This window comes from Bos indicus x Bos taurus, chromosome 18, assembly GCF_003369695.1.
Source record: "Bos indicus x Bos taurus breed Angus x Brahman F1 hybrid chromosome 18, Bos_hybrid_MaternalHap_v2.0, whole genome shotgun sequence".
Lineage (NCBI taxonomy): Eukaryota > Metazoa > Chordata > Mammalia > Artiodactyla > Bovidae > Bos > Bos indicus x Bos taurus.
The window spans coordinates 54528446-54555699 of record NC_040093.1 but is presented as its reverse complement, the minus strand read 5'-3'; the positions used below and the strand labels follow the sequence as shown (position 1 = coordinate 54555699).

At 53.8% G+C, this 27254-nt stretch overlaps 1 protein-coding gene across 1 annotated transcript in view; it reads left to right on the top strand.

Moving 5' to 3' along the window:
• The first annotated feature begins 6330 nt into the window (after positions 1-6330).
• The window catches only part of GSE1 (Gse1 coiled-coil protein), a 395207-nt gene continuing 374283 nt past the window's right edge, over positions 6331-27254 (top strand). The window contains 1 exon segment of the mRNA XM_027513880.1: positions 6331-8595. Within this exon segment, the coding sequence (XP_027369681.1) occupies positions 6631-8595 (1965 nt within the window). The 5' untranslated portion in view covers positions 6331-6630.

The following is a 27254-nucleotide window of genomic DNA, read 5'->3' as shown; positions in this document are numbered from 1 at the left end:
CTGAGCTGAGGTACCTGCAGCCCACCAAGTAGTCCAGGGCCTGAGAGCCTGGGCTGCTGAGGGTTGGGGAACTTGGGCTAAGCTGCGGCTGCTGGTGGAGCCACAGGCAGGATTTGAAGGTGTCTGGTAAGTCTGCCTCCCTGGCAGGACCCATCTAAGGACAAGAATTGGGAGGCTGGCCCAGCAGGCCAGGAGCTGGGCACGCAGCAGCAGGGTAGGTTAGAGAAAGGCTCTCTGGCCAGACTCCCTGGGTTTGAACCCAGCTCCCCCAGTTCTGCTCTGTGACCTTGGGGACATGTGTTCACCAGTCAGAGCCTCAGGGTCCCCATCAGTAAAACAGGGTAAATAATAATGCCTATTTTTCAGGCTGTTGTGAGATCTAAACTAGGTGATGATGTAAGCTCTGAACATAGCACCTGGCATCTAGTCAGCATGCTGTGAACCTGAGCTACTTACTATCAGTACACACTGGGGGGCAATATTGAGCACCTACTGCATACCAGGCACTCTTCAGATAGTATGAAGTCCGTGGTCTACTTCTTCCCCCTCTCCTCCCCAGCCCACCTATTCCCTACCCACATGAATGATTACTGTGGGTTTTGTGCGGCAAGTCAGGGGTCTGTTGAGAAACCAGTGGCAAGGGAGTCTTTGAGGACACACAAGATTCTTACGGCATTTGTCCCCGCATCTCCGGTGCAGGTCCACCCAGGTGATCATCTATCAAAGGAGCTTTATGAGGCCCTGAAGTTCACAGGAATAACCTCGGGTTTTGCGATGGAGGAGGAGGTCGGGGAATAGTGTCACCAGAGGGGTGGGCCTGGGCTGTTTGTGTCTGTTTTTTTTTTCGGGTTCATGGGAGCAAGGCAAGATTTCAGGGATACCTGATTCTGCTCTTAGACTCTTTATCCCATGCTTTTGCCCTTAATTGTGTAATGCAAGCAGCTTACAAAGTAGTTCTCTGGAGCACTTTTCTCAGGCCCCAGAGATGGAAAGTGGTCCTCCCACTTCCACCCTCTGACACCCCTATATTTGAAAACAGAAGGGATGCTAAGCTAGGGTCACCAAACACGCTATATATTTTTAATGTTGACATTGAACAGATCAGCCCAGTTTACACATACAAACACTAGGAAATTTCACCAGCCCCAGCAGCTGGGCGCTTACCCCAGGCCCAGGAGATATCCCCTAGAACCTCAGTCTCTCCATCTCTCAGGTGGAGCTGGTGAATCCTTCTTCACCCCCTGGATTGCTGTGTCATACGAGCTAACGGATGTGAGACGGCTCATAAGACGGCCTTCATAAATCCCAGGGATTCTTTTTTTTTTTTTTATTGTTAACGGTTGCATTCCTTCCCTCTGAGAAGGAGGATATGCTTTTGCCTGTGGCCTGCCATGTTTGAAACTCTGAGCACAGCTTAAAAATACTTACTTCATTCTTAGGAGGAAACAAATGGAAAGAAATTAAAAAAAAATAGGACAGTCAGATGATAAATTTTGTTTTTCTGGTCCCCAGTGAGCCAGAAGCCAAACACACAAGCACACGTTGCTTCTAAAAGAGGAATGGTGGGCCAGCCTCCGAAGGGGACGGGGTTCTGGGAGGGGTGCCTAAGGCCCTGTACAGCATAGAGAGAGGAGGAAGCAGGCAAGGGCGCCATGAGGGGGGCAGGCGGGTTGCAGGGTCGGGGGGAGCTGGGGCCACAGGGAAGGATTTGGTCTGGATTGCTGGCACTTGAAAGAATGAAAGACTGGAAGCCGGTAGAAGCAGCCAGGCAATTCTGGAACTTGGAAGGCACTGCGAGGTTTTGGATAGAGTCTGGCATCCCATGTTTAAGCATGGATTGGGCCCCAACTGAGTCCCCCGCCTTGTGACGCTGTGGGACCTCGCGAGGGAAGCCACCCAGAGACAGACACACAATACGACGTGTGATAAGTGCTTGGAGCCTGGAAACTTGCTCTCCCCCGCAGTGCGAGGGCAGATTCCTGCGGTTTCTGGGCCAAGGCGACCCTACAGGAAGCTGCAAATTTGCAATGTGCCCAGACGTTTCACGCTGACGGTCTTCTGGTCTCCTGCAGACCCAAGGTGGGCATTTTCTCCCTGTCCCTAACACTGGGGTGCTTGTGAGCATCTGTTGGTGCTTCACAATCCCATCATGCTTGCGAGTCCCAAGAATGAAGATGGAGAGCACTGGGTGGCGGTCCATGTGGTCTGCGGGTGCCTGGCCCCCTCTCCGCAGCTGCAGGGAGGGCTGGGGGGCTCAGAGGGAAGCGAGGAGCTGACTCTGCTGGCACCTGGAGGCTGTGGCTCCAACATGAAGTTATTATGAATGAACCTTGAGACTTGGCCTCATCGCTGGCACAGACTCAGCCTGTTTTGTGTCTGAGTCTCCTTAGGTGTGAAACTGGGGACATATGTGAGAACAAGCTGGCATCACAGGGCTCAGGGCAAAGCTAATGGCCAACATAGCCAGGGAGTGACAGAGACACACCTCCTGGGCTCTGGCCCTAGCTTCGCCTGCTGCATGACCTCCAGCTTTTATGTCTCTTTGTCTCCTCACCTGGAAACTGAGGACATAGCAGAATCTATCTACCTCACTAGCTTGTTGCAAAATGTGTGGGTCAGGGACCTGTGTGTGCTTCACACTCAACCCATGTGCACAAGCGCTCCTGTGACGTCTGCATCCAGAGAGAGTGCTCCGCCTGGACGGTCTCACTTCACCTTGCTCGCAGCCCTGTGGGGTGAGTTGCTTTGTTATCCTTGTTTTACAGATGGGGAGCCCGAGACTCAGAGAGGTTAACTAGCAGGCCAAGGCTCTCACAGCTAGTAAACAGCAGAGCTGTGATGTCCATCTGGTATGTCAAACTGTACCAGCATCTGCACCCCGGTCACCTACCCACAAATGACCAACCGTCATCACCTGCCTTCCTCCTGCTCTGCTCTGTTCTCACCTGTTCCCTGGCTCCACGATGTGTGCCTGGGGACCTTCCTGAGCCACTGGGTCATAGAAGGAAATAGAGACATCCAGTGAGCAGCTCTTCCCTCCACTCCTGGCCCCCTTTGTACACACACATAGGTACAAGCGTGAATACATGCATACATACGCATAGGGATGCACACACGTGTACACACTGACACATGCACACACATGAATGCAGGCATATGTGTACATACAGATGCATACATACACACATGCACACTCCAACACTTGCATACACATACTTTCACACATGTTGCACACACTCAGGGTACTCTCTAGATGACTAGCTTAGCCAAGAAAACCACTCCCTCTCCTCCTGTCAACCTCCGAGGCGCTTCTGCCCCTGACTGTGTGTGTGACTTCACTACCGTGGCCCGCTCACCTGGGAGTGCAGACAGGCAGTCGCAGAACCTCCTCAACCATTGGACAGGACCAGGAAGGATACCCACACAGTCACCTACCACGTGCCAGGCCCCTGTCTGTGGAGGGTCACGACCCCATTGCACAAGGCAGAAAACTGAAGCTTAGGGAGCTAAGGGGTTTGCCCAGGGCTCACACGGCTTGAGAGCGATGGGGCAGGATTGGGACCCAGGAGGGTGGGCTCCGGCAGTGAGCCAGGCTTTGGATCTACACAGTGAGCAACAAAGACGTGCTTCCCGCAGGAGGGAGCACCCGGGCTCCTGGGGGAATCAGTCAGAGAACAGTCAACAGAAAAATAAAACCGTTGGCAAATTCCGATGCCAGTGAGCTGAGACTGAGAATGACAGGGCAAGCTACTTCAGTTGGAGAAGGAGGAAGTCCTCTGGGGGAAGACCAAGACCATAAAGAGGAGAGCAGCTGGCTTCATAAAGAGAGCCTGGAGAAGTGTTTGAAACAAGGAACAGCATGAGCCAAGCCTTAGGGGACCCATATGTAACCCCCAGCGGACCTCTCTTTCCTGAGCCAGGGACTGTGTTACCAGCAAGCTCTTGGTCTATGTGGGGCTTGAGAGTTATGCTGGGACACAGTTATGCAGACCTCACCCTTTAACGTTCTCCTCATCAGGCTCCCTCCTCCCAGCAGGTATTAAAGATGCCAGAAGCAGGGAAGCCCCTTGGCCCTGCCCCCAGCACTCCCTCAGGACAGTCCTGCTGACAGGGCTTTTTCCTGGCCTGGGTGAGAGCCCCCAGTCCTGCACTTCTGGCCATGGTGATGGTGATGCGCTTCCTGTTGACCCCTGAACTGTGAGCCCTGGAATATCCACCAGGGATTCCAAAGAGGTGGCCCTTTCTCTTGTTCCCTTTATTTATAATGCGTGACCTTCCTCCATGCCAAGAGGAAGCCTCGTTTTATTTACATGTCAGTGTCCCAGAGGGCAGAGGGGCCAACCTGGCACCTTTGTCCCCAGGCTGACTCTGGGCTCCAGCTGGTGGGTTGGGACAGTTGTTAACTGCTCAGAAATCAGAGACTCAGATTTTTGAAGCTGGAAGGGATGGGCATTTTGCAGATGAAATGTGAACCCAGAGAGGCCTGGATTTGCCCAAGGCCTCCCAGCCAGTGCCAGAGCAGCAGGGAGGATGGAGCAGTCTTGGCTGTGTCCCCTGCTGTGGACAGTCTCCATCAGCAGCTGGATGACGGGGCCCAGATGTTTGCCTAGTGACTGTGCAGCCAGGGAGTTGAGAACAGGGGCCTGGAACTGACTGCCTGGGTCTGAATGCCAGCTCCGCCATTCACGAAGTGTACCTTAGAGCTCAGTGCCTCCTCTTTCTCATCTGTAAAGTGGGCTGATCATGGCACTTAATGCAGAATTATTGGGAGGAGCGACTGAGCGGATGTGTATAAAGTACTTACATTCTGCCCCTGGCAGGTACTAAGGTTTCTCTTTCTGTGTTTAATAAATACAATGGCAACCCACTCCAGTACTCTTGCCTGGAAAATCCCATGGATGGGGGAGCCTGGTAGGCTGCAGTCCATAGGGTCGCTAAGAGTCGGACACGACTGAGTGACTTCACTTTCACTTTTCACTTTCATGCATTGGAGGAGGAAATGGCAACCCAGTCCAGTGTTCTTGCCTGGAGAATCCCAGGGACGGGGGAGCCTGGTGGGCTGCCGTCTATGGGGTCGCACAGAGTCGGACACGACTGAAGCGACTTAGCAGCAGCAGCAGCAGCATACATAGGTACAGTAAATACATGGAAACAGTTAACCCCCTGCCAGAGCTTCTGCCTAACAAGAGGAAAAATGGGCCCAGAGTTGTTGAGTCATGTGTCCTGGAACACACAGCCCTTACACACAGGACCCTTTCTGCCCCTGCCCAGCGGTGGGCTGGGGTGTGGCAGGCTAAGGAGTCTGTCCCTAGGATGGTGCATTCTCTAATATGTCCCAGGAGACAGGGGACAGCTCTTACCTCTGTCACCAGAATTAGAACACTGGGCCCTGAAAGGTGTCCCCAACCCCGGGCTCCTCAAGGCTGTAAAGGGCCCGTTAGAATGGGGAGGGGGCAGGGGCCCCCCAGCTGACTCGGCAGCTTGCCTACTTCGGGGTTGAGGGAGCAGCCCTCCCTTGTCTCCTGGGACGCCGGTCGCGTCCTTACCTGGCTCCGGCTGCGTCCTGCTTGACCTTTACTTAAAGACCAGCTCTAGCGGCTGATGGGTTTCTGCGGGTCCCCGAGGAGACCCTTCAGACGGCTCGAGCCAGGCACGCTGGAGAGAGCCCCTAATTGGGGCAATGAATCATCGAGTGCGGCTCCCGGCTGGACACAAAATAGATAGAGGAGCCGGCGAGCTATTGTGCGCAGTTTGGGACGCGGGGGACGGGGGGGGGGGGGGGGGGGGTGGGGGGGGTGGAGGGGGGGGGTGGGGGGGTGGGGGCGGGGGGGAGGGCGGAGGAGTAGGGGGAGGGGAGGAGTAGGGGGGAGGGGAGGAGGGCGGGCAGAGGGGAGGGAGCTCGAGGGAGGGATTCCCCCGCCCGCCGCGCTCCCGCCCTCCCGCTGTCCTCCTCCCCTCCTCCTCCCCGCGCACCGCCCGCCGCCCCGCCTCCCTCCTCCCCAATTAAATGACCCAACGCTTTGGCAGGCGCCGGAGCTCGCACATGCGGCTGCCGCTCCAGCCGCCCGGAGCCCGCCGCCGCCGCTGCTGCGTTCCGGGCGCGCTCGCCGCGGCGCCGCCGGGGGCTCGGCTGGCCGGGGGGGCGCCTCTGCGTGCGGCGAAGCGCCCGTGCCCGCCGCCAAACTTTGCGGCGCGCACACATGCTCCAAGTTGGGCGCGGCGGCGGGCGGTGAGGGCCGCCCCGGGCGCGCGGGGGCCGGGGCGGGCGGGCGGCGCGGCGCGGCCATGAGCGGGCGGCCGGCGCCGGTCTCCCGCAAGCAGCGGCTTATGGCAGCCGTGGGCGAGCGGACGGCGGGCGGCGGCGGCGCGCCGCTCTCCTGCTTTATCTGCGGCGGCGGCATCGGGCGCGGCAAGGAGCTGAAGCTGCAGGTGAAGCAGCCGGCGGCGGCGGCGGGCGCGGGGGCCCCGGCACAGCCCTTCTTCCCGTTCCTGCAGCAGCAGGAGCCCGCGCCCGGCGCGCGCGAGCTGTCCCCGGCCGACGGCTGCGTGCTGGTGTGCGCCGTTTGCCGCTGCTTCCTGGGCGAGCAGTGGGCCGCCTTCGAGCGCGCCCGCACGCCCGTGGACAAGCGCATGTACTGGCTCAAGCGTCCCCACCAGTGCGACGCGGGCGCGGGCGGGCGCCGCGGGGGCGCCGCGGCCCCTCGCGAGTGGAACGTCGCCTATGCGCTGGGCGGCGCGGACGACGAAGACGAAGGCGGCGGACCCGGGCCCCGCGCGGCTGCCGAGGAGCCTCGAGACTCGGAGCTGTCGGAGCTGTCTGACACCGACCCCCTCTCTGAGCCCGACCCTGCGGCGCGCGACGGCCCCAGTCCCCACCAGGATGGGGCGCCAGCTGCGCGCTCCGCCCCGGGGCCCGGGCCTCGCGGTGGCCGCTGCCTGGAGTGGAGGCCGGCGCTGGGACCCTCTCCAGGACAGGGTGCGGAGACTCCGGCGTCTGGGGATGTGGAAGAGGAGGGAGTCCCCTCGAAGCTCCGCCTGGATGGGGAGCCCAAGGCCGGCATCCGGCGCCGGCGGAAGGGCCCCGGGAGGCACTGGGTCCCAGAGGCCCGGGCCAGCGTCCTGAGAGGAGTTCAGGACCCTTGGCAAGGGCCTTCAGTCCAGGTGGCCCCTGCAGAGGGCACAAAAGGAGCTCCTTTGGGCAGGGTCGCCAAGACTCCCGAGAGCAGGCCACTGCGGGAGAGCCGTGGGGGCTACTGCATGTCTGAGGACAGTGACATCAACATCACCAGCGAGGAGGAGGACCGCAAGGAGCAACCTCTCCCAGGCCCCCGAGGCCCCAAAGACAAGGAAAATGGTAGTGGCCATGCACCCCGGGTTCCCCCGGAGAGCCGGGCAGCACCACCAGAGGGCCTTTGCTGCTACATCTGCGGGTCAGCGCTGTCCCCAGCCTCGCAGCACCAGATCCACGTGCAGAAGCAGGAGAAGCTGGCCCAGGCCCCCTTCTTCCCCTTCCTGTGGCTGCACAGCCCGCCCCCGGGGGCACAGCCCATCAGCGAGGGTGGTAGCACCCTGGTGTGCCCCTGCTGCTTCTCATCCCTCATGCAGCAATGGCAGAGCTTTGAACTGGCCAATGTGCCCGTCCTGCAGCGGCTCTACGTGGTGCCCCTGAACAGCCACGCCCCAGGCATGGCCTCCAAGGGCAGGCGGCTCCTGAGGGAAGAAGGCCCACCCAGTGGGTCCCTGCCGGAGGCCTGCTACCTCTGTGGGGAGGACTGCACCCAGGATGCCCGGGCCGTGGCCTCCAGGAGCCTCAACGGCAATGCCAGGGCCTCCATGCATTTCCCCTTCCTCAGCCTCCTGCCCTGCCCGCCCAACGCTCAGGGCCCCAACAAGCGCTGTGAAGTCCGCAGCTGCCCCAAGTGCTTCAGCGTCCTGGAGGACGTCTGGGCCCTGTACCGGGCCTGCCAGAATGAGGAGCTCATCACCTCAGTGCAGGGCTTCCTGGGCAGGTACCACCAGGCCTTCTCTGCCTCGGACCCTACTCTCTCCGAGCCGCCCTTGTCGGCCCAGGGCAGCCCAGCATCAATCTGTTACATCTGTGGGACTGAGCTGGGCCCCGGGAAGGAGTTCCAGCTCAACGTGAACCCGTCCAGCCGCTTGGGCGAGAAGGAGCCCTTCTTTCCCTTCCTCACTGTCTATCCGCCCGCCCCGCGCGCCAGGCCAGCCGACGCCACCGGCCTGGTGGCCACCTGTGTGCTCTGCTACCACGACCTGCTGGGCCAGTGGCTGCAGCACGAGGCGCGCGGTGCCCACCATGCTGTCAGCCCCTGGTCTCGGCAGTACCGCGTGGAGACATTTGTGTGCTTCTTCTGCCAGCAGGAGAAGAAGCGGTGTCTCGGGCTGAAGGCCGTGAGGGTGGCCCGGCTGCCCTTGTTTCTCTACACCCTGCGAGCGAGCCACAGCCTGCTAGTGGATGACGGGCGGCAGCTGGTCATCGGCGCCTGCATAGAGTGCGGGACCCTGGTGTGCGCTGGCCAGGGGCTCCCCCGCCAGGCACCCGTGGGCTGGAGCTCCCCAGTGGCAGCTGCGAGGAAGGTAAGCAGCCGTCCTCAGTCATCCTCTGAAACCCCAGCAGGGAAAGAAGAGATGTTGTTTTCTATTCTGCCGGGGAGCAGTTTGCACTGATTCTGTGTGCTGTGTTCCAGCAGGAGGGGCCCTCTTGGGTCACCCTGCTGTGCTAGCCGAGCCTGGAGGCCTGGGGCAGGCCAGAGGAGCTGGGGGGCCGAGTGGTCCTGTGGAAGAATAGGGCATTGCTGAAAGCAGCAGGCATGGGCCTGAACTTGAGTGTGTGTGCAGCGGAATCTATCAAACAGAGGAAGTTCGGGGCACGTCTGTCATCCGCCTGATAACATTGGTAATTAGTCCAGCCACGCGGGTCACTGAGAGGTCTCGTACTTACCCGGTTTGAAACACATCAGAAGTTCCTCTCTCTCTCGTTCCCACTAGGCTTAGTTTTTCCAGAATTTTCCACCCAAGTTCACACTTTTCCTTTGAGGCTCTCTGGTTGCTTAACAGCCGATGAAGAGAGATTTCCAGACATGGAGGTTTGGGGCCCGGGAGACAGTGGCCTAGACAGGCCTTTCTCCCGGTGGGAAGAGAGTCTTTCTTCTCTGCAAGTCAGCTGTGCCGGGGGAGGGTGGGAAGCCTGGCGTGCACCCTGTTTATAAGGCGCCTGCCTTCACGCTGCCTGCCCGGGAGGAGCCAGACGGGGTTCAGTTAATTTTGGATCCGGCTTTGCAGAGGCCAAAGCAGGAACTGCCCCCGGTGGGTCTGGGGAAGCAGACATCTGTGAGTTATGATCACCGTCATGGCTACCGGGGCCAGGAATCCTAGTTTCCACTGAAGCCAGTGGTGCTAGCTTGCCTAATCCCATGCCTGGAGTGGTGGCCATTGGCGAGGGACTGGCAGAGGACACGTGAACAGGGAAGGGTGCCTTCGCTTGTCCAGGGGTGGATGTCCATCTGCTTGAAAGCTTCCTGAGTCTGCCTGCCACACAGACAGACTGTGCGCACGTGTGTGGGCTCCTGGGTTGCATGTTCACACGTGGTGGCTGAGTCTATAAAGTAGGTGCCTGGCCCTGACACCTTTGTGCTCTGCCCAAGGTTCCTTCAGCGTCAGCATCCTCTTTGGGCTTAGTGCTTTCTTTGGGGGCTTTGGTCTGGTTTGGGAGCTTCTGTCTTTAGAACGTTTGGGGATGGCTTCTCACCCCCACTGTAGATGCTGAACTCTCCTGGTGGTGTGGGGCAGCCCTGCCCGGGGTCTGCTGCTGGGAATCTGACCTGCAGTTCCTGGAAGGGTTGGACCGAGAAGAGCCCAGCCTAGCTTTGGAGCAGGACAGGATTGGGTTCCAATCCTGCCCTTTCTCTTGTTAACTGAGTGCCAGAGAGGACACCTCTCGTCCTCCCTGAGTACATGTCTTTAAACTGAGGAGTGGAAATAAGCATTACCTGCCTCATGGGGCCATGCTGCTGCTGCTGCTGCTGCTGCTAAGTTGCTTCAGTCGTGTCTGACTTTGTGTGACCCCATAGATGGCAGCCCATGAGTACTGAGAATTAAATAAATCGGGGCATTTGATTGCCTCTGCAAAATCAAGTGCTTGGCATACAGTGGGACCCTTCATGTTCTCCCAGTGTGTTGGGACAGATTCTTCCAGGATGCAGGTGGCTTCTGTAGGATGGGTACAGATTTTCATCTTGGCATTGGGGGGCATGGGGTCATCAGAGCTCTCCCCATGAGGCCTCTCAGACTGTTTGCTGCAGACCGTCTAACTGCGATGAGTTTTCCCATGTTGGTTTGCTCACCTGTTGGGAGTTACTGAAATGCTAGCTGGGGGCCTTAGCTGATAGAACTTAAGGAAGCAGTTCCCAGTCCAGCTGGGACATGGGGCGTGGAAGGAGGCCAGGTATGGATGAAGACGCTAGCTGCAGTCTGCCCAGAAGGGGCCGGTGTGAATATGGGAAGGCTAAAACATCACACTAACTTCTGCACGATTCTAAAACAACTTATCTCATTTGCTTCTTGCCATGTCTGTATGAAACCTTATTATTCCCTTTTTAGAGATAAGTAAATGGAGACTCAGAGAAGTCAGATGGCCTTGTGACTATCACACAGCCGGTAGGTGGCCGAGGTGGGTCTTGAACCTAGGTCTTTCTACCCCAATGTCCTGCTCCATCCATCTGTCTGGTGGAAGAAGAGCCTTGGAAGATGGGTGGGATTTGTTGGTGGGGGAGGATTCAGGAGAAAGGGAAATGAGATTGGAATGAACTAGAAGCCTTGAAATCAGGAAAAGAAGAAAGGGTTTAGAGTTGAAGATGCAGAGGGGCAATCAAAAGTGAAAGCAGGTTCAGAATGGGCATGGGACAGCTCCACCTGGGGCTGGACCGTGGCAGCACCCCAGGTGGCAGGGGAGGCCACCGGGCCTGTGTGAGGTGGGGCAGCAGTATGGGGCTTAGGCTCTTCCAAACAGAGGGAAAGAGAAGCCACCACTCTGCCCCCAGGAGAGCCTGACTGACGGTCAGCAGACTTCAGGAAACACAGCCTCCCGTCCCCGCATTCACGCAGCAGATATTTACGGAGCGCCTCCTCTGAGCCAGCCGCTGTTCCAGGCCCTGGGCGCTGGTGGTGTCAGGGGAGGGGCACGAAGTGTCCACAGGGAGGACAGCTTCCTGCAGGGCTGCGAGCACAGCAGGACGAGGCTGCCGAGGGCCAGGGCGGGCACAGGATGAGCACTCAGGGTCCCGGGGGCTGCAGGCAAGCCCAGGGGAGGTGTGGAGGCCCCCACGCTCCTTTCCCGATTCCACTCTGGAGACTCTGGTGCTCGCGTCTGTATTCCATGTATCTCTTGGGGACAGTTTGAGAATCTGGGGTGGGGCAAGTGGCTGGGGCATTGGAAGGTGGCCGCAGGGAAGCCGCTTAGCTGGGACAGTGTGTTCCAGAACCTGGTCTATACCACCTGCTACGATGCCTCAGTTGTTTCCTATAAGTGTTTATCTATGACTAAATCAACTAGAAAGAAAACATGGAAGGAAGAAAGGAGGGGTGTCATTGGTACCCTCTGTTTAGATTGTGGCTTTTCTCACCAGCTGGCCCCCTCGCCCTGCAGAGCACCGTGCTCTGTAGCCACTGCCTCTGAGCTGGCTGCTTGGATAGGGCTGTGTTGGGGATGGGCTGGGGAGGCTGCAGCCCACCTTTTTGAGGGAGCTTGTCCTAGGAGGGGCCTCAGCACTGGGACCTTGGGAAGACCCTGGGTTGGCCTTAATATAGATCTGGCTTCAATCTTCATTCTGCTGGGAGCTGGCTGTGTGAACTAGGGTAAGACTCTTGCCCTCTCTGGGCCTTAGTTGCTGCCTCTGAGAAATGGAGATGCTCTTTCCTCTGAAAAGTTTGTGATGTGACAGCTGCTGGCGGGCAGCAGAAGTATGGGTCCCATTCATTCCCTTCTCGTCCCTGAGCTGCTCCTAGCTCAGGGTGGGTCTCTCACTGGCACCCACGGGCTCCAGTGTCACAGCCTCTGCCCCCACTTTTCTGCTGAGGCAGGGAATGATTGTCCCTCTTGAGAGCTAGGAGGCACGGCTGGCCAGGCTGCAGAGATGGTATCTGAGGATGTAATAACCACGAGGGTCTAGAACGCTTCCCGAGTTCCAGCCTGTGCCAGACTTTACTGTACTCACACTCACTGGGTCCTCACAGCAACCCCGTTTAGGGAGGTACTGCTATCCTCATGTCATAGAGGAAAAAGCCAGTCCATAGAGGTCAAGGAGTTTGCCCAGGGTCATTCAGCTAATGATGTTGAGGTCAGCACTGGACTAGGAGCCTGGCTTTGGAGTCTGTGCTCTTGACTTCTGTCCCCTCTGGGGCTCCAGCTGTAGGGGTGGCAGTGCCCTGGGTGGGCAGGTCGTAATAGTCCTTGTGCGTGCCCCTCCCCGCCCCCAACTTGAGCCAGCAGAGCAGCTGGGAGGCAGGAGCCAGCTTGCCTGGGCCAGAGGTCCTGAGAAGCCCCCACCAGCTGGCTCTGCTGCCAGCCCCCCTGACCCCGCACATTTTCCCACCCACTGAGAAGTGGTGCCCTTTCTCTTTGCTGCCCCCAGCATTGCCCAGGTGTTAAGATGTCAGCTGGGACCTCCTCCTGCTGCCAGGAGAAGCCTACTCCAGTCAAGGATGGGTTTGCCGCGTGATCGAGCACTTTCCTTGTGAGCCAGTTGGTGGCCAGGCCACCCTTGCCTCTTCCCTCTGTCTGGGGAGCGTTCTGGGCAATGGAGCGTGCAGCTGTTTACCTAACCACACCCCGGCCTTCTCCGAGGGGACGCCCGCCCAGCCCCCCGAGCCCGGCCTCCCAGCCTGGAACAGGTGTTGCCGCTGGGCCGCCTTTCTTTTCTCCGCACTGACATCTGAGGCCTGCAGAGAGCGTCTGTCATCACTCGCCTGTCAGGACCGCGCGCACATCTGTTTCCCGTGTTCCCTGCTCTCTGCGCCCACTCGGCTCCTAGCTCTTCAGGGAGGGCCTGGCAGCCCCTCCTCCCAGGGCCAGGCTTGAGGGGCACCTGGACAAGGTGATTGGACAGAGGAGCCTTCCAGAAGGTGCCAGGAGAAGCTGCCAGCTGGGTTGACCCTGGCACCCTGTCCCTGGCAGCTGCTGCTAAGTGACTGGGCTTTGGGCCTTTCCCAAGCTCTGACCACCTCCTCCGAGGGGAGGTCTCTGCTTTTCTTGGCGAGTTAGGAGCCATCTGCTCAGTCGAGTAAACTTTCCAGATGCGCCTCGTCTTAACCCTGGAGGTGATTGGAGACAACTTGGATGGCCAAAGGTCTTCAAAACTCAGCCTCCCTGGAGACAGGGAAGGGGCCAGGGCAGGGCTGGAGGGATAGCTTGCCCAGAGCTTTTTGGCCCCTTCTCTGCCTAGATCTCTCTGGATCTGACCCCTGGGAGGTTAACTCTGCTGTGACTGTCTTCTGAGCAATTGAAGGTTCTGGCCTCATTGGCACATTTTCTTGGCTGAGGAAGAGCCCACATCTGGATTTCAGGTCCATCTTCTGTCCCAGGTCCGTGTTCCTGCAGGGACTGTGGAGAGGGATGGTACTTCTGCCCTCTGGGAAGAACGTTTAGGGCCTTGGCTTCCATTTGCCACTCGGCCCCAGAGGGAGCCCCGCCAGGGTGGTGGTGGAAGGAGCGTGTGCACACCGTGTGACCTGTGCTCGTTTCCCGGCTGGTCCTCAGGGGTCACAGGTAGTTTGCCAGCCACACGTGGAATCTGACCTGTGGTATTTATTAAGTTAATTTTTTTTTTTTTCCTCCAGCTTTATCAAGCTATAAGTGACTTACAGCATGATACAATTTTAAGGTATATGCAGAGTACTGATTAGATACGTGTATCTATTGCAAAATGACCTCCGTTCCACCCCATAGTTGCCATTTCTTTTTTGTGGTGAAACCATTTAAGATCTGTTCTCTAACAGCATTTGAGTATGTGATACAGCGTTGTAAGTGTAATCCTCAGTTAGATCCCCAGACTTGTTAACCTGTGGCTGGAAGTGCAGTGTTTCCCCGTTTCATGGGATCTAGGTTTTAAATTTGGTATGTCATTCTGTGGCCCCAAAACACCATGATGTTCTATGCTGGGGAGGATAACGTGTTAGGGTCAGAAAACCCTCATGGGTCATCAGTTTTCAGGCAGCATTATATCAGGAGGACCAACAAGCCCACAGCTTAAGGCCGCTTTAATGGGTTTATTTTTTCCAGTGAGGAAGCTGCAGTGCCTGAGGGCGAGGTGGGGTTCGTCTCAGGTCGGCAGGGGCCAGTCGGGTGGGCCTCGCTGGGAGTCCGGACTGTGGGCTGGCTCTTGTTTTTGTTTTGTTTTTACGTTGAGATCTAATTCACACACTAAAGACTCGCTCTTTTAAAGTATACAGTTCAGTGGTTTTTAGTGTTTTTACAGGGTTGTGCAGCTGTCTCCACTGTCTAGAGCATTCCTGCCACCCCCCAAAAGAAACCCCTTCCTTATTAGTGGTCACCTCCCGCCCCCAGGCCCTGGCAGCCACAAACCTCCTGTCTGTGGATGGACATATTCTACATTTTGTGGAAATGGAGCCGCACGGTGTGTGGTCATTTGTGCTTGGCTTCTGTCATTTTGCATGTTTTCACGATTCACCCACACTGTAGCATGAATCAGTACTGCATCCCTTTTAATGGCTGAATAATATTCCACTATATGGATAAAGCACATTTTGTTTATCAGTGGATGAACATTTGGGCTGTTTCTGCTTTTGACTGTACACTGTGAACATTCATGTACAGATTTTTGTATGGATCTGTTTTCTCTTGGGCAGGTAACCCAGAGTGGAATTGCTGGGTCTCCTGGTAATTCCACATTGACTCTTTCAGTTCTCTCTTCCTTTAGGGGTTTTAGGCAGCCAAATTACATGATATGACTTAGGTTTGAGAAAGGCACATTTATGACTCCTTAAAGCTGTGTTCCGTCAACTCACTGACCACCGTCACACCTCCATAGGTGGTCTCCACCATGGGGTTTGTTTGGAGCTGGGAGTTGGTCTTCTCCCTGGAATAAGAGGAGTTTTCTTAAGAACATGTTGCACTTGCTCGTGGGGATTTTTTACTTGCTCCAGCTATACCCCTGGAAATTAGAAGCCCAGATTCTGGCCCCAGGACTCAGTGGCCTTCGCTCAGACCCTCCACCTGTCTGGGTCTCAGTTTTCCCCTCTGTGCAATGGGATCAGATGGTAAAGAGTAGAAGCTGAGCCCCTTGGCTCCTGTGCAGCTGTCAGGCTCTCATCTTTCTACACCTGTTTGCAGGAGTGGTGCTGGGCAGTGGGGAGAGAAGATCCTCGAGGTTGAGCTTTAGCTTGGCCTGTGAGTCCAGCGGCTCTGAAGGTCTCTGCCCCCTCACTGGCCGCCCCAGCCACTTGCTGCCCAACCTATTTGGTGTGGAACCCTGAGTGAAATTGATTGCTGGATTGGATTTCCTTCCAGAGGTGCCAGCAACCTTGAATGGATGACACAAAGGTCACAGTTGGTATTTGGCTCAGCTGAGCCAGGCAGGCATGCTGGGGCCCTGGGCAGGAGCAGCCACCTCTTGAAGCTGTTTCTACCTGCAGAGTGTGAGTGAAGTGGGGAGAGGAGGCAGTCCAGGGTCCAAGAAGGACCCCACAAAGGTCAGAGCCCACCAAGGTCACTTTGTCCTGCCCACCTATTAGTATCAATTGTTGGCAGAGCCAATGCCAAGGAAGATCATTGAGGGGGTTCTGTCCACCCCCGCTTCTGACACAGACATCGTGAGGTCTCAGGACATGGTGGTGGTGACGATGAAGCTGTAGCAGATGATGCTGATCTGATGGCGCCCACTCTGTGCCAGCCACTGCCCTCCTCCGCAGACTCCCTATTCCTCCTGTGACCACAGAGGGTGGCGTGCACTGGCCTCTGGAAAGGTGGCATGAGTCCCTTTTCTCAAAGGGGGAGACCAGGGCTCCTGATCCTGAGAGTTTTGGATTACATGGCAGAGCCAGGATGTGAGAGAATGGGTGGTCTAACAAATGGGCTCTCCCCATGCCCAGGCGTGAGTAGCACTCATGGGAGAGAGTATGGGGCTGGAAGGAGCCCACCCTGATGGAGCCACAGGAGAGGCTGCCCTTGGACTCCTGCACCAGCTCCCTGAGGGGGACAGCGGGGGAGGGGTCGGAGCATTGGCACACTGCAGCCGTGTTTTATAAGCCTTCCCAGACCCATAAACCTCACCCGGCTTTCAGACGAGGGTTCACAGATGGGGATTAAGAGGTTTGTGTGGGTTCTGCCGCTGGGAGGGACGGAGACAGGTGGGAGGCAGGCATGGCTTTGCAGACTCCCAGACGCTGCAGCCCCTGGTCAGAAGGCTCAGGGGTCCTGTGTTCACAGCCATCGGTCCAAGACGCGGGAGACCTGGAGGAGCCTTTCAGGCCTGTGAGGCTTAGATGGCCTGAGAGGGTGGCCTTGCATGGGCGTAGGTGCCAGCTCTTTTAATCCTGAATCCTTTGACGGCAGGGTCTCTCCCCAGACCCTTTTTCTTCCGGAGTGTCTTGCTCCGATGTGTGCTGTTCTTTCTTTTGTGTGATTGTGCAATGCCCCAGGGCCATCAGATGAGGCGGCCTGAAATGTTTTGAGCAGTCTGCATCACCGGCCCTCCACACCCAGCACCTTGGATGCTGAGGGCCCCAGTGTGAGGAAAGAAAGACGGGGTTGGGCAGCCTCACTGTGCACTGCCCCCTGGGTCTTGGTGGGGAGGGGGCGATGGTGGGGGCAGGGCCATACTGGAAACAAGGCTTCTGTCTTGTGCCAGAGCTGAGGCTCCTTGGGCACACACACACCCCGGTCCAGAGTAGGGCAGCCCTCCATCCTGGCCTGGGCACAGCCTGGTCTGACTGTAGTCACCCAGCCCCCCTCTTGCAAAGGGAAAGACTGCTTCTCTTGCTCCTCACCTTCTTCCTCTTGTGAAACTGCACTTTCTTTGCTTTTCAAAACTGTGAGGAAAGTGGGCTCTGGCTCCAGTGACTCCTGCCATGGAGTGGCCGGAGTCCTTCCAGTTAGCAGGCAAAACCTGGACCTCACTTACCTGCCGCTCACGAGGTGATGGGGAAGCACCAGGCTTTCTCTGAGGTGAGACCTGGCTTCGGGGCAGGTCCTGAGGAGGGTGGGCACGGTAAGGAGCCTGGAGACCCTGAACTGGAGGATGGCCAGTTGTGGGGGCATGAGAGGATAGACCCTTTCCCCCCACAGCCCCTGGCCCACTGACTGGGCACACCCTGACACACTCATCTCTCACACTCACTCTTTTTGCACACATACATTCACACAAGTGCATGCTGTCTTGTATGAACAACACATACACACTCCCATATCACATTCTCTGAGAGGTCTTAATATCTGTCACAATTTTTAATGTCTTTTTTTCCCTTTAGTTTTGTCAAATTTTGCTTCATGTATTTTGAGGCTCCTGCACGTTTATGGTTTTTTTCGTCTTTCTGAAGAATTGGCCTTCTCATCACAGATACATATCTCTCTGTCTCTGGAAAGATCTGTGTCTTGAAGTCTGGAATCATCTCCATCTGAAAATCAAGGCCTGTGAAATCCAGAGAGGGAAAGGGACTTGCCCATGGCCACATCACTGTCGGTGTTGAGGGCAGGATTCACTTCTCTCTCTGCAGCTCCTAAGGTTTCTCCACCCCAATGGTGGCTTCGAGGCATTGGGTCTGAAAGGAGCCCCATTCTGATAACTTTCTGGGCGTCTGCATTTTGTTGTCATGATTGTCAGGTGGCCAGAACTGTGTCCCCGCCCGCCCTCAGTAGAGGACCCCCCAGGAGCCCCAGAGGTCGGCCTCCACTGGAGCCGAGCATCTGGCTTGCAGCCTGCGGAGCTCAGCTGAGCATGCTTGGAACACCCTCTGGAAATTTCTGGCCAAACTCTGCTCTGCAGCTCCTGACCCTCCCTACTTCGTTTGGTGAGATTGTTCCGAGCGTGTTGGGCGGGCCTTCCCAGGACTCACATGTAGAATTTTTCCAGGTGGCAGGAGAATGTCCCCCCTTGCTGGCTTCTCTGGTCTGTGTAGGCCTTTTGGAGCTTGTGCCAGATCCACTTCCTGGTGGCTTGACCCCAGCCAGGCCCACAGTCTGGAGCTCCTCGGGGGCTCTGTGTGCTCCATCTGAAACTCAGGCCGCCCGCCAGTGGGGCCGAGTCAGCCCAGCCAGGCCTGCTCCTGTGTCCTGGAGGAGAGCCGCCTCCACCTCCCTTGGGCATCCTGGGAAACCCTGGGACCTGCAGGGGGCTTGGAGGGGTGTTGCTTAGGAGATTTTGTGGGGAGAATTGATGCAGTAAGGGGACATGTTTGCCTTAAAGCTGTAAATAAGGGAGCGTAAGTGAGGTGATGGGTTGGTTCCCTCAGCAGCATTTCACTGAGCCCCCACAAGGCCCTAGATGCTACACGCAGAGTTGAGGACCATAACTGTGCCAGGGGAGGCGGTGAACGCTGTCATTATCTAATGCTAGACGTGGTCTGTTCTTGTAAAACACATGCTTGTTTTACATACCACTGGGCAAGAAGAGTGCTGGTCACGAAACCGACACTCTATCCATGATAAGGTTCATCCTGATTTCAGAAGTTTAAAATGTAAAATAGTCTGGGTCCTCAAATCAATGAGATGCAGTGAAGTGAATGAGGATGATGGTGATGAGGAAACAGCAGCGGCAGCTGCCACGTGTTAGATGCTCGTAAGACATTGTCTTACTGGCCCTAGTGACTAGGACTCTTGGGGGTGAATGAGGGAAGTTGGCACCTGTCTTTCTGGCTGGGCCCCTTGGGGTGACTTTGCAGAGACTGCTTAAGGTCCCACTGAGCCCGGATAGGGCCGTGGTTGGAGTTGCCACAGCGAAATGGCTACACTGGGCACCACGGAGGAGCAGTCAGCCTTGAAAGGCCCCTCGCCTCTGTCACCTCCAGGTCCAGGCCAGGCAACAGGGAGCGGCCCAGCTGGCAGGCTGGCCCTGCAGTGTCCTGGTGCCCGGGGCTCTGTGCCCCAGGGGGAATGACGGGATCCCTTGTGATTCTGGCTGCAGTGGCGCTGGGGCCTTAATTAGGTGGAACAGCCTCAGCAGAAACTGGCAGCTGCGTGCTCAGGGGCCCCGGCTGGTGGGAGCGGCAGGAACAGGGCTGCCACTGACCCCCCCATTCCCCCACCACCCTACTGGGGGCAGCTTCAGGCCAGACCAAGGTCCTAGGGAGGGTTCAGGGTTCCTGTCAGGACCCTGCAAGCATAGAAGCCTTTCTGCTTTGGGGAGAGATACAGGACACCAGGAACTTGGTTCCACACTTTTCCTGTTAGGATGCCTGCCTCTGCGCAGTGTCACTTAGCTCTCCCAGCTGTCCATAAAAGGGGGGATGGAATAGTGGCTCTAGGCAAGGCTGTGTTGGTTGCTCTCCAAGGGCAGATGGTGTGGTTTGGCCAAGGGTATTCTGAAGTCAGACCTCGCTACCCACCCCTGCCACCCATGTCGTCCTCAGCCTCACTTCACAGCTCTGAGCCCCAGGCTTCTCATCCATACACAAGGACAATCTTATGTTCTCCCTTATGGGGGTATGAGGCAGTTGAAGCCCTTAGTGACAGCCTGGCAAGCCATCAAGACCCCAGAAATGTTTGCTGTGGTTACTGGGGGCAGAGGAAGGAAGGGGGTTTGAAGAATCTGAAACTCCACTTGGAGGGGGTTAGAAAGCTTGGAAGTAGCCCAAGGCACCTGGGGTCTGAGGTCCCATCATCCCCTCCCTGGGCTCCCAGCACTCATCTGAGAAGTGAAGGGAGCATTTAGGTGATTATCCCTCACGTGGCCTCTGTCCCTGAGAAGAGCCATGCTGATACGTGGTGGCAGTCAGCAGGTGTGTGTCAGCTGACTGCTTGTCTGTGGGCCTGTTTCCTCATCTGTATATGGGAATTATTGTAGTGTGTCTGTGTCATAGAGCTTGGTACACAGTACATGTTCAATAATATTGGCCCTTATTGTTTTTAAAAAATGCTATTGAAGTATAGTTGATTTACAATGTTATATTCGTTCCTGCTATACAGCAAAGTGATTTGGTTATACATACTTTCTTTTTTCATATTCTTTTCCTTATGATTTATCACAGGGTATGTTTTTTAAGATGTGTGTGTGTACCATTTTTAAAGTCTTTATTGAGTTTGGTACAACACTGCTTCTGTTGTTTGTATTCTGCTTTTTTTTGGCCATAAGGCTTGTGGGATTTTAGCTCCCCGAGAACCAGTCAAAACCCCACCTGCCCCAGCCCCACGCTGGAGGCAGAATCTTACCTGCTGCGCTGCCGGGGAAGCCCCGTCACAGGATGCTGAACATCGCTCCCCGTGCTGCATGGTGGACCCTTGTCCGTCCATCCATCCTGCATGTAATGGTTTGCATCCGCTCACCCACACTCCACCGCGCCCCCACCCCTCTCCCCTTGGCACCCACAAGCCTTTTCTCTGTGGGTCTGTTTCTGTTTCACAGATAAGTTCATTTGTGCTGCATTTTAGATTCCACGTGTAAGTGATATTATGTGGTGTTTGTCTTTCTCTTTCTGACTTGCTTAGTAATGATAGTCTCTGGTTGTATCTGTGTTGCTGCAAATGTATTTTAGCTCCTTTTCTGACTGAGAAGCATTCCACTGTGTGTATGGACCACATCTTCTTACCCCATTCCTCTCTCGGTGGACGTTGAGGTTGTTTCCGTGTCTTGTCTGTTGTGAATCATGCTGCTATGAACATTGGGGCACATGTATCTTTTCAAATAATAGTTTTATCTGGATATTTGCCTAGGCTCTTAATATTTTTGCTGTTTGTCATTTAGTTTCCTCTCTAGTTCTCATCATTCTGGAGAGCTGACCCATAGATCTCAAAAACACAGAGATCTGAAGCCCATTAGTGAGATGAAATGAACCAGGAGCGGCACCTTTTGGATCAGGCCATGAGGAAGAGGGACGCTTTAGAGGCAGGAGTTTGGGGAGCTCACAGAGACCCCTCGTTCTCAACGCTGCATCCCCACTCCTACAGACAGACTTCTTAACCTCAAATGCAGAATCTGGGGCACACATGCATTTTTCTGGGGAGAGGACATCAGTGGCTTTTATTAGACTCTCAAAAGGGTGCGTGACCCCCCAAAGGTAAAGAGCCACTGTCGGCATCTGCACACACCCATAGCGTGATGCGTGCGGGCTGACTCCTCTGTTCCTTGAAACCATCTGACTTGTTCCCACTATCGTATCTTAATATATGCTCTTTCTTTCACTTTTTTGCATATTTTCCCACTCCCGGAAGCCTTCCTTGCTAACTTCTACCAGCTGAAGTCTTTCTGTGCTCCCCTAAGGGCCTAGGCCCTTGTCTGTATGCAATTTTCCCCTACTTGGTAATAATTAATCACTTCATTATGTGCGCTTCATGTTGTCTTCTGGTTGCTTCACATCTGTAAGCCCTGTCTCTCCAACTAGATGGAATAGCTAAAATTGGAATTTTTATCCTTGAACTCTCCATTGGTTTTTCTATTGTGCATTGTACACAGCAGATCCTTGCCAGCTGGGAGAATGGCATTCCTAAAGAGCTCCATAATTGGCAAAACCACAGTTGGCAAAACAAAGTCTCAGAGAAAATAGGTTAGGGAGGAAACAGTAAAGATAACATTAAGTATCTGTTTTTAAAAATCATAGTAAATTTCTAGGAGACAGCAAGTTAAAACACACCAACTTCGTCCACTTTTAAAGCCCTATTCCACGAGGTAGGCTTTTCCTGAGTTTCTTTCTTCAGTAGACGGTTTCTTTCTTCACTTACCTGTCATCTTGATGTGCTGAGGGAGAATTCTCCTGTAAGGTTTATTTCTTCTTGAGTCAGTTTTGATAATTTATGGTTTTTCAGGAAACATCCATTTCATCTAGGTAGTCAGAATTAATTGGCATAACTCCTTCATCAGTTCAGTTCAGTCTCTCAGTCATGTCTGACTCTTCATGACGCCATAAATCACAGCACGCCAGGCCTCCCTGTCCATCACCAACTCCCGGAGTTCACTCAGACTCACGTCCATCGAGTCAGTGATGCCATCCAGCCATCTCATCCTCTGTCATCCCCTTCTCCTCCTGCCCCCAATCCCTCCCAGCATCAGAGTCTTTTCCAGTGAGTCAACTCTTCGCATGAGGTGGCCAAAGTACTGGAGTTTCAGCTTCAGCATCATTCCCTCCAAAGAAATCCCAGGGCTGATCTTCAGAATGGACTGGTTGGATCTCCTTGCAGTCCAAGGGATTCTCAAGAGTCTTCTCCAACACCACAGTTCAAAAGCATCAATTCTTCAGCGCTCAGCCTTCTTCACAGTCCAACTCTCACATCCATACATGACCACTGGAAAAACCATAGCCTTGACTAGACAGACCTTTGTTGGCAAAGTAATGTCTCTGCTTTTGAATATGCTATCTAGGTTGGTCATAACTTTCCTTCCAAGGAGTAAGCGTCTTTTAATTTAATGGCTACAGTCACCATCTGCAGTGATTTTGGAGCCCAAAAAAATAAAGTCTGACACTGTTTCCACTGTTTCCCCATCTATTACCCATGAAGTGATGGGACCAGATGCCATGATCTTCGTTTTCTGAATGTTGAGCTTTAAGCCAACTTTTTCACTCTCCACTTTCACTTTCATCAAGAGGTTTTTTAGTTCCTCTTCACTTTCTGCCATAAGGGTGGTGTCATCTGCATATCTGAGGTTATTGAGATTTCTCCCGGCAATCTCCTTTTAATGTCTATAGGTTCTGTAATGATGTACCCTCCTGCATTCCTGATATAGATTGTTGGTATCTTCTCTCTCCTTTTTTTTCCCCCTGTTGATCAAGCTGGCTAGAGGTTTTTATCAATTTTATTAATCTTTCAAAAAGTTTTTATTTAGAGATGGTACCTCTCTAATGTTTTGAACCAGTCCTTTTGGGCTTGAAATGTAACATCTTTTGCACTTATATCCTCTCTTGCTCTATTTTTGCAAGTGTGGACAAAATGTTTTGAAACCACCAAGCCTTTTCCAAGTTTTTTATGCTTAAGAGCACGTTTTCCAAGCCTGATCTCTGTCTGTGTTGAGTCAGTGGATGTTAAAATGATTTCTGTCAACCTGCCCTTGTGACCTCCACAAGTGACGTCAAAAGGGGACGTTCTTTTGCTTTAGGGGATTTGATCAAACCTCAGATAGGTAAGAAAGAATTATAAATTTTTTAATCTAGATGAGAAAAAAAGACTATCTCAGAGCCACAGATTGTGAAGGATTGATGTCCTTTTGTACATTGGCGGCTCTGTTATTTAGAATATACTGTTCAATAGTGCATTGTTTCACTTTTTTTTATAGAGTATCCACTCTTTAAAATGTTACATGTTCATTGATGCTTTTGCTACAAAGTATATTTTATCTATAGCCTGATTGAAACTTTTGTTTCTCTTGTCTTTGCATTTATGACAAATCTCAGAATGTCTCTTTATTCACTTCATCAAAGAGGCGTGGAGAGGGGAAGGGACTTGCCCATGAACACAGAGCATGTGAGAGGCTGAGGCAGAGTGCCAGTGCCCTGGGATATTTCCAATTCATCAGTCAGGGCTCTCCCTCCCATCACAGATGTCTTGATATTTTTGCATTAGCAGTTTGAGGGGCTGTGGGAGGCCAGTGCCAGCTGCTGAGCCCGTGTGGAATCCCCACCCAAGGCACACGTAGGGGGCTCACGAGGGTGCAGCTGGATGGTGCAAAGCGTCCTTCTGTGAACCCACTGCTCCTCCATCACCACAGCCACCTGGTGTCCTCTCAGAACCATGGCAGTTATTTCTGGGTGAGTTGCATTCTTTAAAAAATCTTTTTCTTCAGAGAAGGAAATGGCAATCCACTCCACTGTTCTTGCCTGGGAAATGCCATGGATGGAGGACCCCGGCAGGCTGTAGACCATGGGGTCACAAAGAGTCAGACGCTACAGAGTGACTAAACAGCAACCATGTGGGAGGGAGGCCTGCTGGAGCCCGGAGTACTGCTGAGAAGGGGACTCATGGCTTTGAGGCCTCTGTATCACTGAAGTACCGACGTAAACCACCAAGTGATCTTTACTTGTCAGATCGGGAAACTTCAGAAAGATTGATTCCAGACTTGGCGAAGGCTTGACCCTCTCATTTGTTGCTGGCAGGTGTGCCTTGCTACCATCTTTGTGAAAAGTAGACTATTGTATCACTTAGAATATGTGTGCTGTGTATTAATATGTATGTAAGTGCAAAAAACAGAGTCTAGAAGGATATATTCCAAACTGCTGAGAGCGACTGCCTTTGGGGAGAGGCTGGAACTAGGAGGGTTTATGTGAAGCACTGCTGAGTTTTAAAATATGAGTCTGTTCATGTGCTGTGTAATTTAAAAATAACTGGAAAAAATTTTTCAGTAGGATTATGAGATAATTTACCCTTTTAAAGTATAGAATTCAGTTTTTTTTATTATATTCACAAAATTGTGTGACCATACTTACTGTCTAAATTTAGAACATTTTCATCACCCCTAAAAGAACCCCTATTCTCCCTTCCCGCTAGCCCCTGGCAACCGCTAATCTCCTTTCAGGCTCTATGGATTTACCTCTCCTAGACATATTATGTAAATGGAATCATGCAATATGTAGTCTTTTGTGTCTGCCTTCTTTCAGTCAGCATAGTGTTGTCAGGGCTCATCCACGCTGTAGCATGTGTCAGCACTTTGCTCCTTTTCATGACTGAATAATAGTCCTCTTTGAATGTATAGGCTACATTTGTTTATCCACTCACTTACTGATGGATATTTGAGTTGTTTTCACCTCTCAGCTGTTGTGAATAGTGCTGCTTTGAACATTAGTGTACAGGTTTTTGTGTGGATGTTTTTTTTTCTCTCTCTGTGGTACGCATAGAGTGGAATTGCTGGTTGTAGCATAACTCTAGGTTTAACTATTTGAGAAAGTTGTCAGATTGTTTTCAGAGCTAATACTGGTTTATATGCCCACCAGCAATGAATGAGGATTCTCATTTTCAATTTGCTTTTTAAAAGAGGAACAAAGCAGGTGGGCATGTTATGTTTATTTATGTATCAGTAACAGTATGCACGGGAGAAGGCAGTGGCACCCCACTCCAGTACTGTTGCCTGGAAAATCCCATGGACGGAGGAGCCTGGTGGGCTGCAGTCCATGGGGTCGCTAAGAGTCAGACACGACTGAGTGATTTCACTTTCACTTTACACTTTCATGCACTGGAGAAGGAAATGGCAACCCACTCCAGTGTTCTTGCCTGGAGAATCCCATGGACAGAGAAGCCTGGTAGGCTGCAGTCCATGGGGTCACACAGAGTCAGACACGACTGAAGCGACTTGGCAACAGTATGCACGGAGAAGGCAATGGCACCCCACTCCAGTCCTCTTGCCTGGAAAATCCCATGGACGGAGGAGCCTGGTAGGCTGCAGTCCATGGGGTCGCGAAGAGTAGGACATGACTGAGCGACTTCACTTTCACTTTTCACTTTCATGCATTGGAGAAGGAAATGGCAACCCACTCCAGTGTTCTTGCCTGGAGAATCCCAGGGACGGGGGAGCCTGGTGGGCTGCCGTCTATGGGGTCACACAGAGTCGGACACGACTGAAGCAACTTAGCAGCAGCAGCAGCAACAGTATGCATTCAAAAAATATTAAAACTCTTTTCTGTCCTTGAGCCATCATAACGAAAGAAGGTTTTAATATTTAATTTTTTAAAAAGGTGACAAATGTCAGCTGTGTGGTCTTGGGCGAGTAAATTCACCTCTCTCTGCCTTGGTTTCTTCTTCTGTGAAACATTTGTGATTGTACCTGCTTCAAAGAAGGGATTAAAAGAGTTAATGCATATGAAGTGCTTGGTATCTGGCAGTTAGAAAGCCCCAAAGAAGTGCCAGCTATTGTTTTTATTATGATTCCATTATTATTGTAGGGATTTGGGAAAGTACATGAGGAATAACCCAGCCCAGCCTCAGTACTTGCTCCCCACTTTGCTCAGAGGCAGCTACTGTTAACATCATTACGTGTTTCCTCCTGGGCATTTTCAGTGTGTTTTTTTTTCGAAGTTAAAATGAAACTCTCTTGTGCAGTTGCGGATCTTGCTCTTGGCGTCCCAGCATAAGCAGGTCCCAGTGTTGTGGTAAACACAGTTTTCATGTCAGTGCGGTAGGCTCCCAAATAAAAAGGCCATCACCCACCTCTACTGCTCCGTCCCAAAATGAGCATTTAGGGAGCTCAAAACCGTTTATGCCACTGTGAAATGTATTTCAGGCAAAGCTGTGTAAGCTTTTTGGCTTGAGAAGATTTCCCTGACCTCATGACAGGCCTCAGGGCGGGTATGGTGTGGTGCCAAAAAGGACTCAGGCTGTGAGCACAGTTTCCAGAGCTCCTGGGCCTGGGTGGGGACATGCAGAGGGAGGGCACTGGGAAAGAGAAAGGAGGGACTAAGGGCAGCTGACTTGACATTTTTGGATCTTTTCCTGGAGTCTGATATGTTCTGTGTTGACAATGCAGACGGTAGAGATACAAGGGAAGTCATAAAAATGACCCATATTCCCATGACCCAGAGCTTCCAGCCGTTTGCCCTACACAAGTGTGTACACACACTGCTCTGGGTGGAGTCACACCCTATGCTGTGTTCTCCAGTCTCTTCTACCTTGGACATCACAGGTGTTTCCAGAGCGGCTCAAACTGTAGACTGTGGACCAAGATGCCTGGTTCTCCTCAGGGCTGCCTCCCTTACTAGCTGTGTGTCCTTGGACCAGTTCCTTAACTGCTGTGTGCTGTGGTTGCCCCAGCTGTAAAGCAGGGTGACAGCCGTCTTTATGCGAAGCTGTTCTGCAGCTTGGACGAGCTAGAATGGGTGAGAGCGGAGGGCCGGCTGTTATCCTCGGTTCCCACATCACTTAGCATCCTGTGAGAATAGGGATTGTATGGGCTCTGTAGTGACCCCGGGTCACCTGTTGCTGGACACCCAGCTTGTTTCTGGGTTTGTGCAGATGTGGCGGCTCTGCAGTAAGCCTTCTTGAACCTCAGCTGCCCCCACTCTGGGCCTGCCCCTCACTCCCTCCCCTTGGCTCTAACTGGATGACCTCAGGAGCTGCCTGGCCTGGCCTGTCAGGTGGTGGGGAGCCTGGGGGCCTC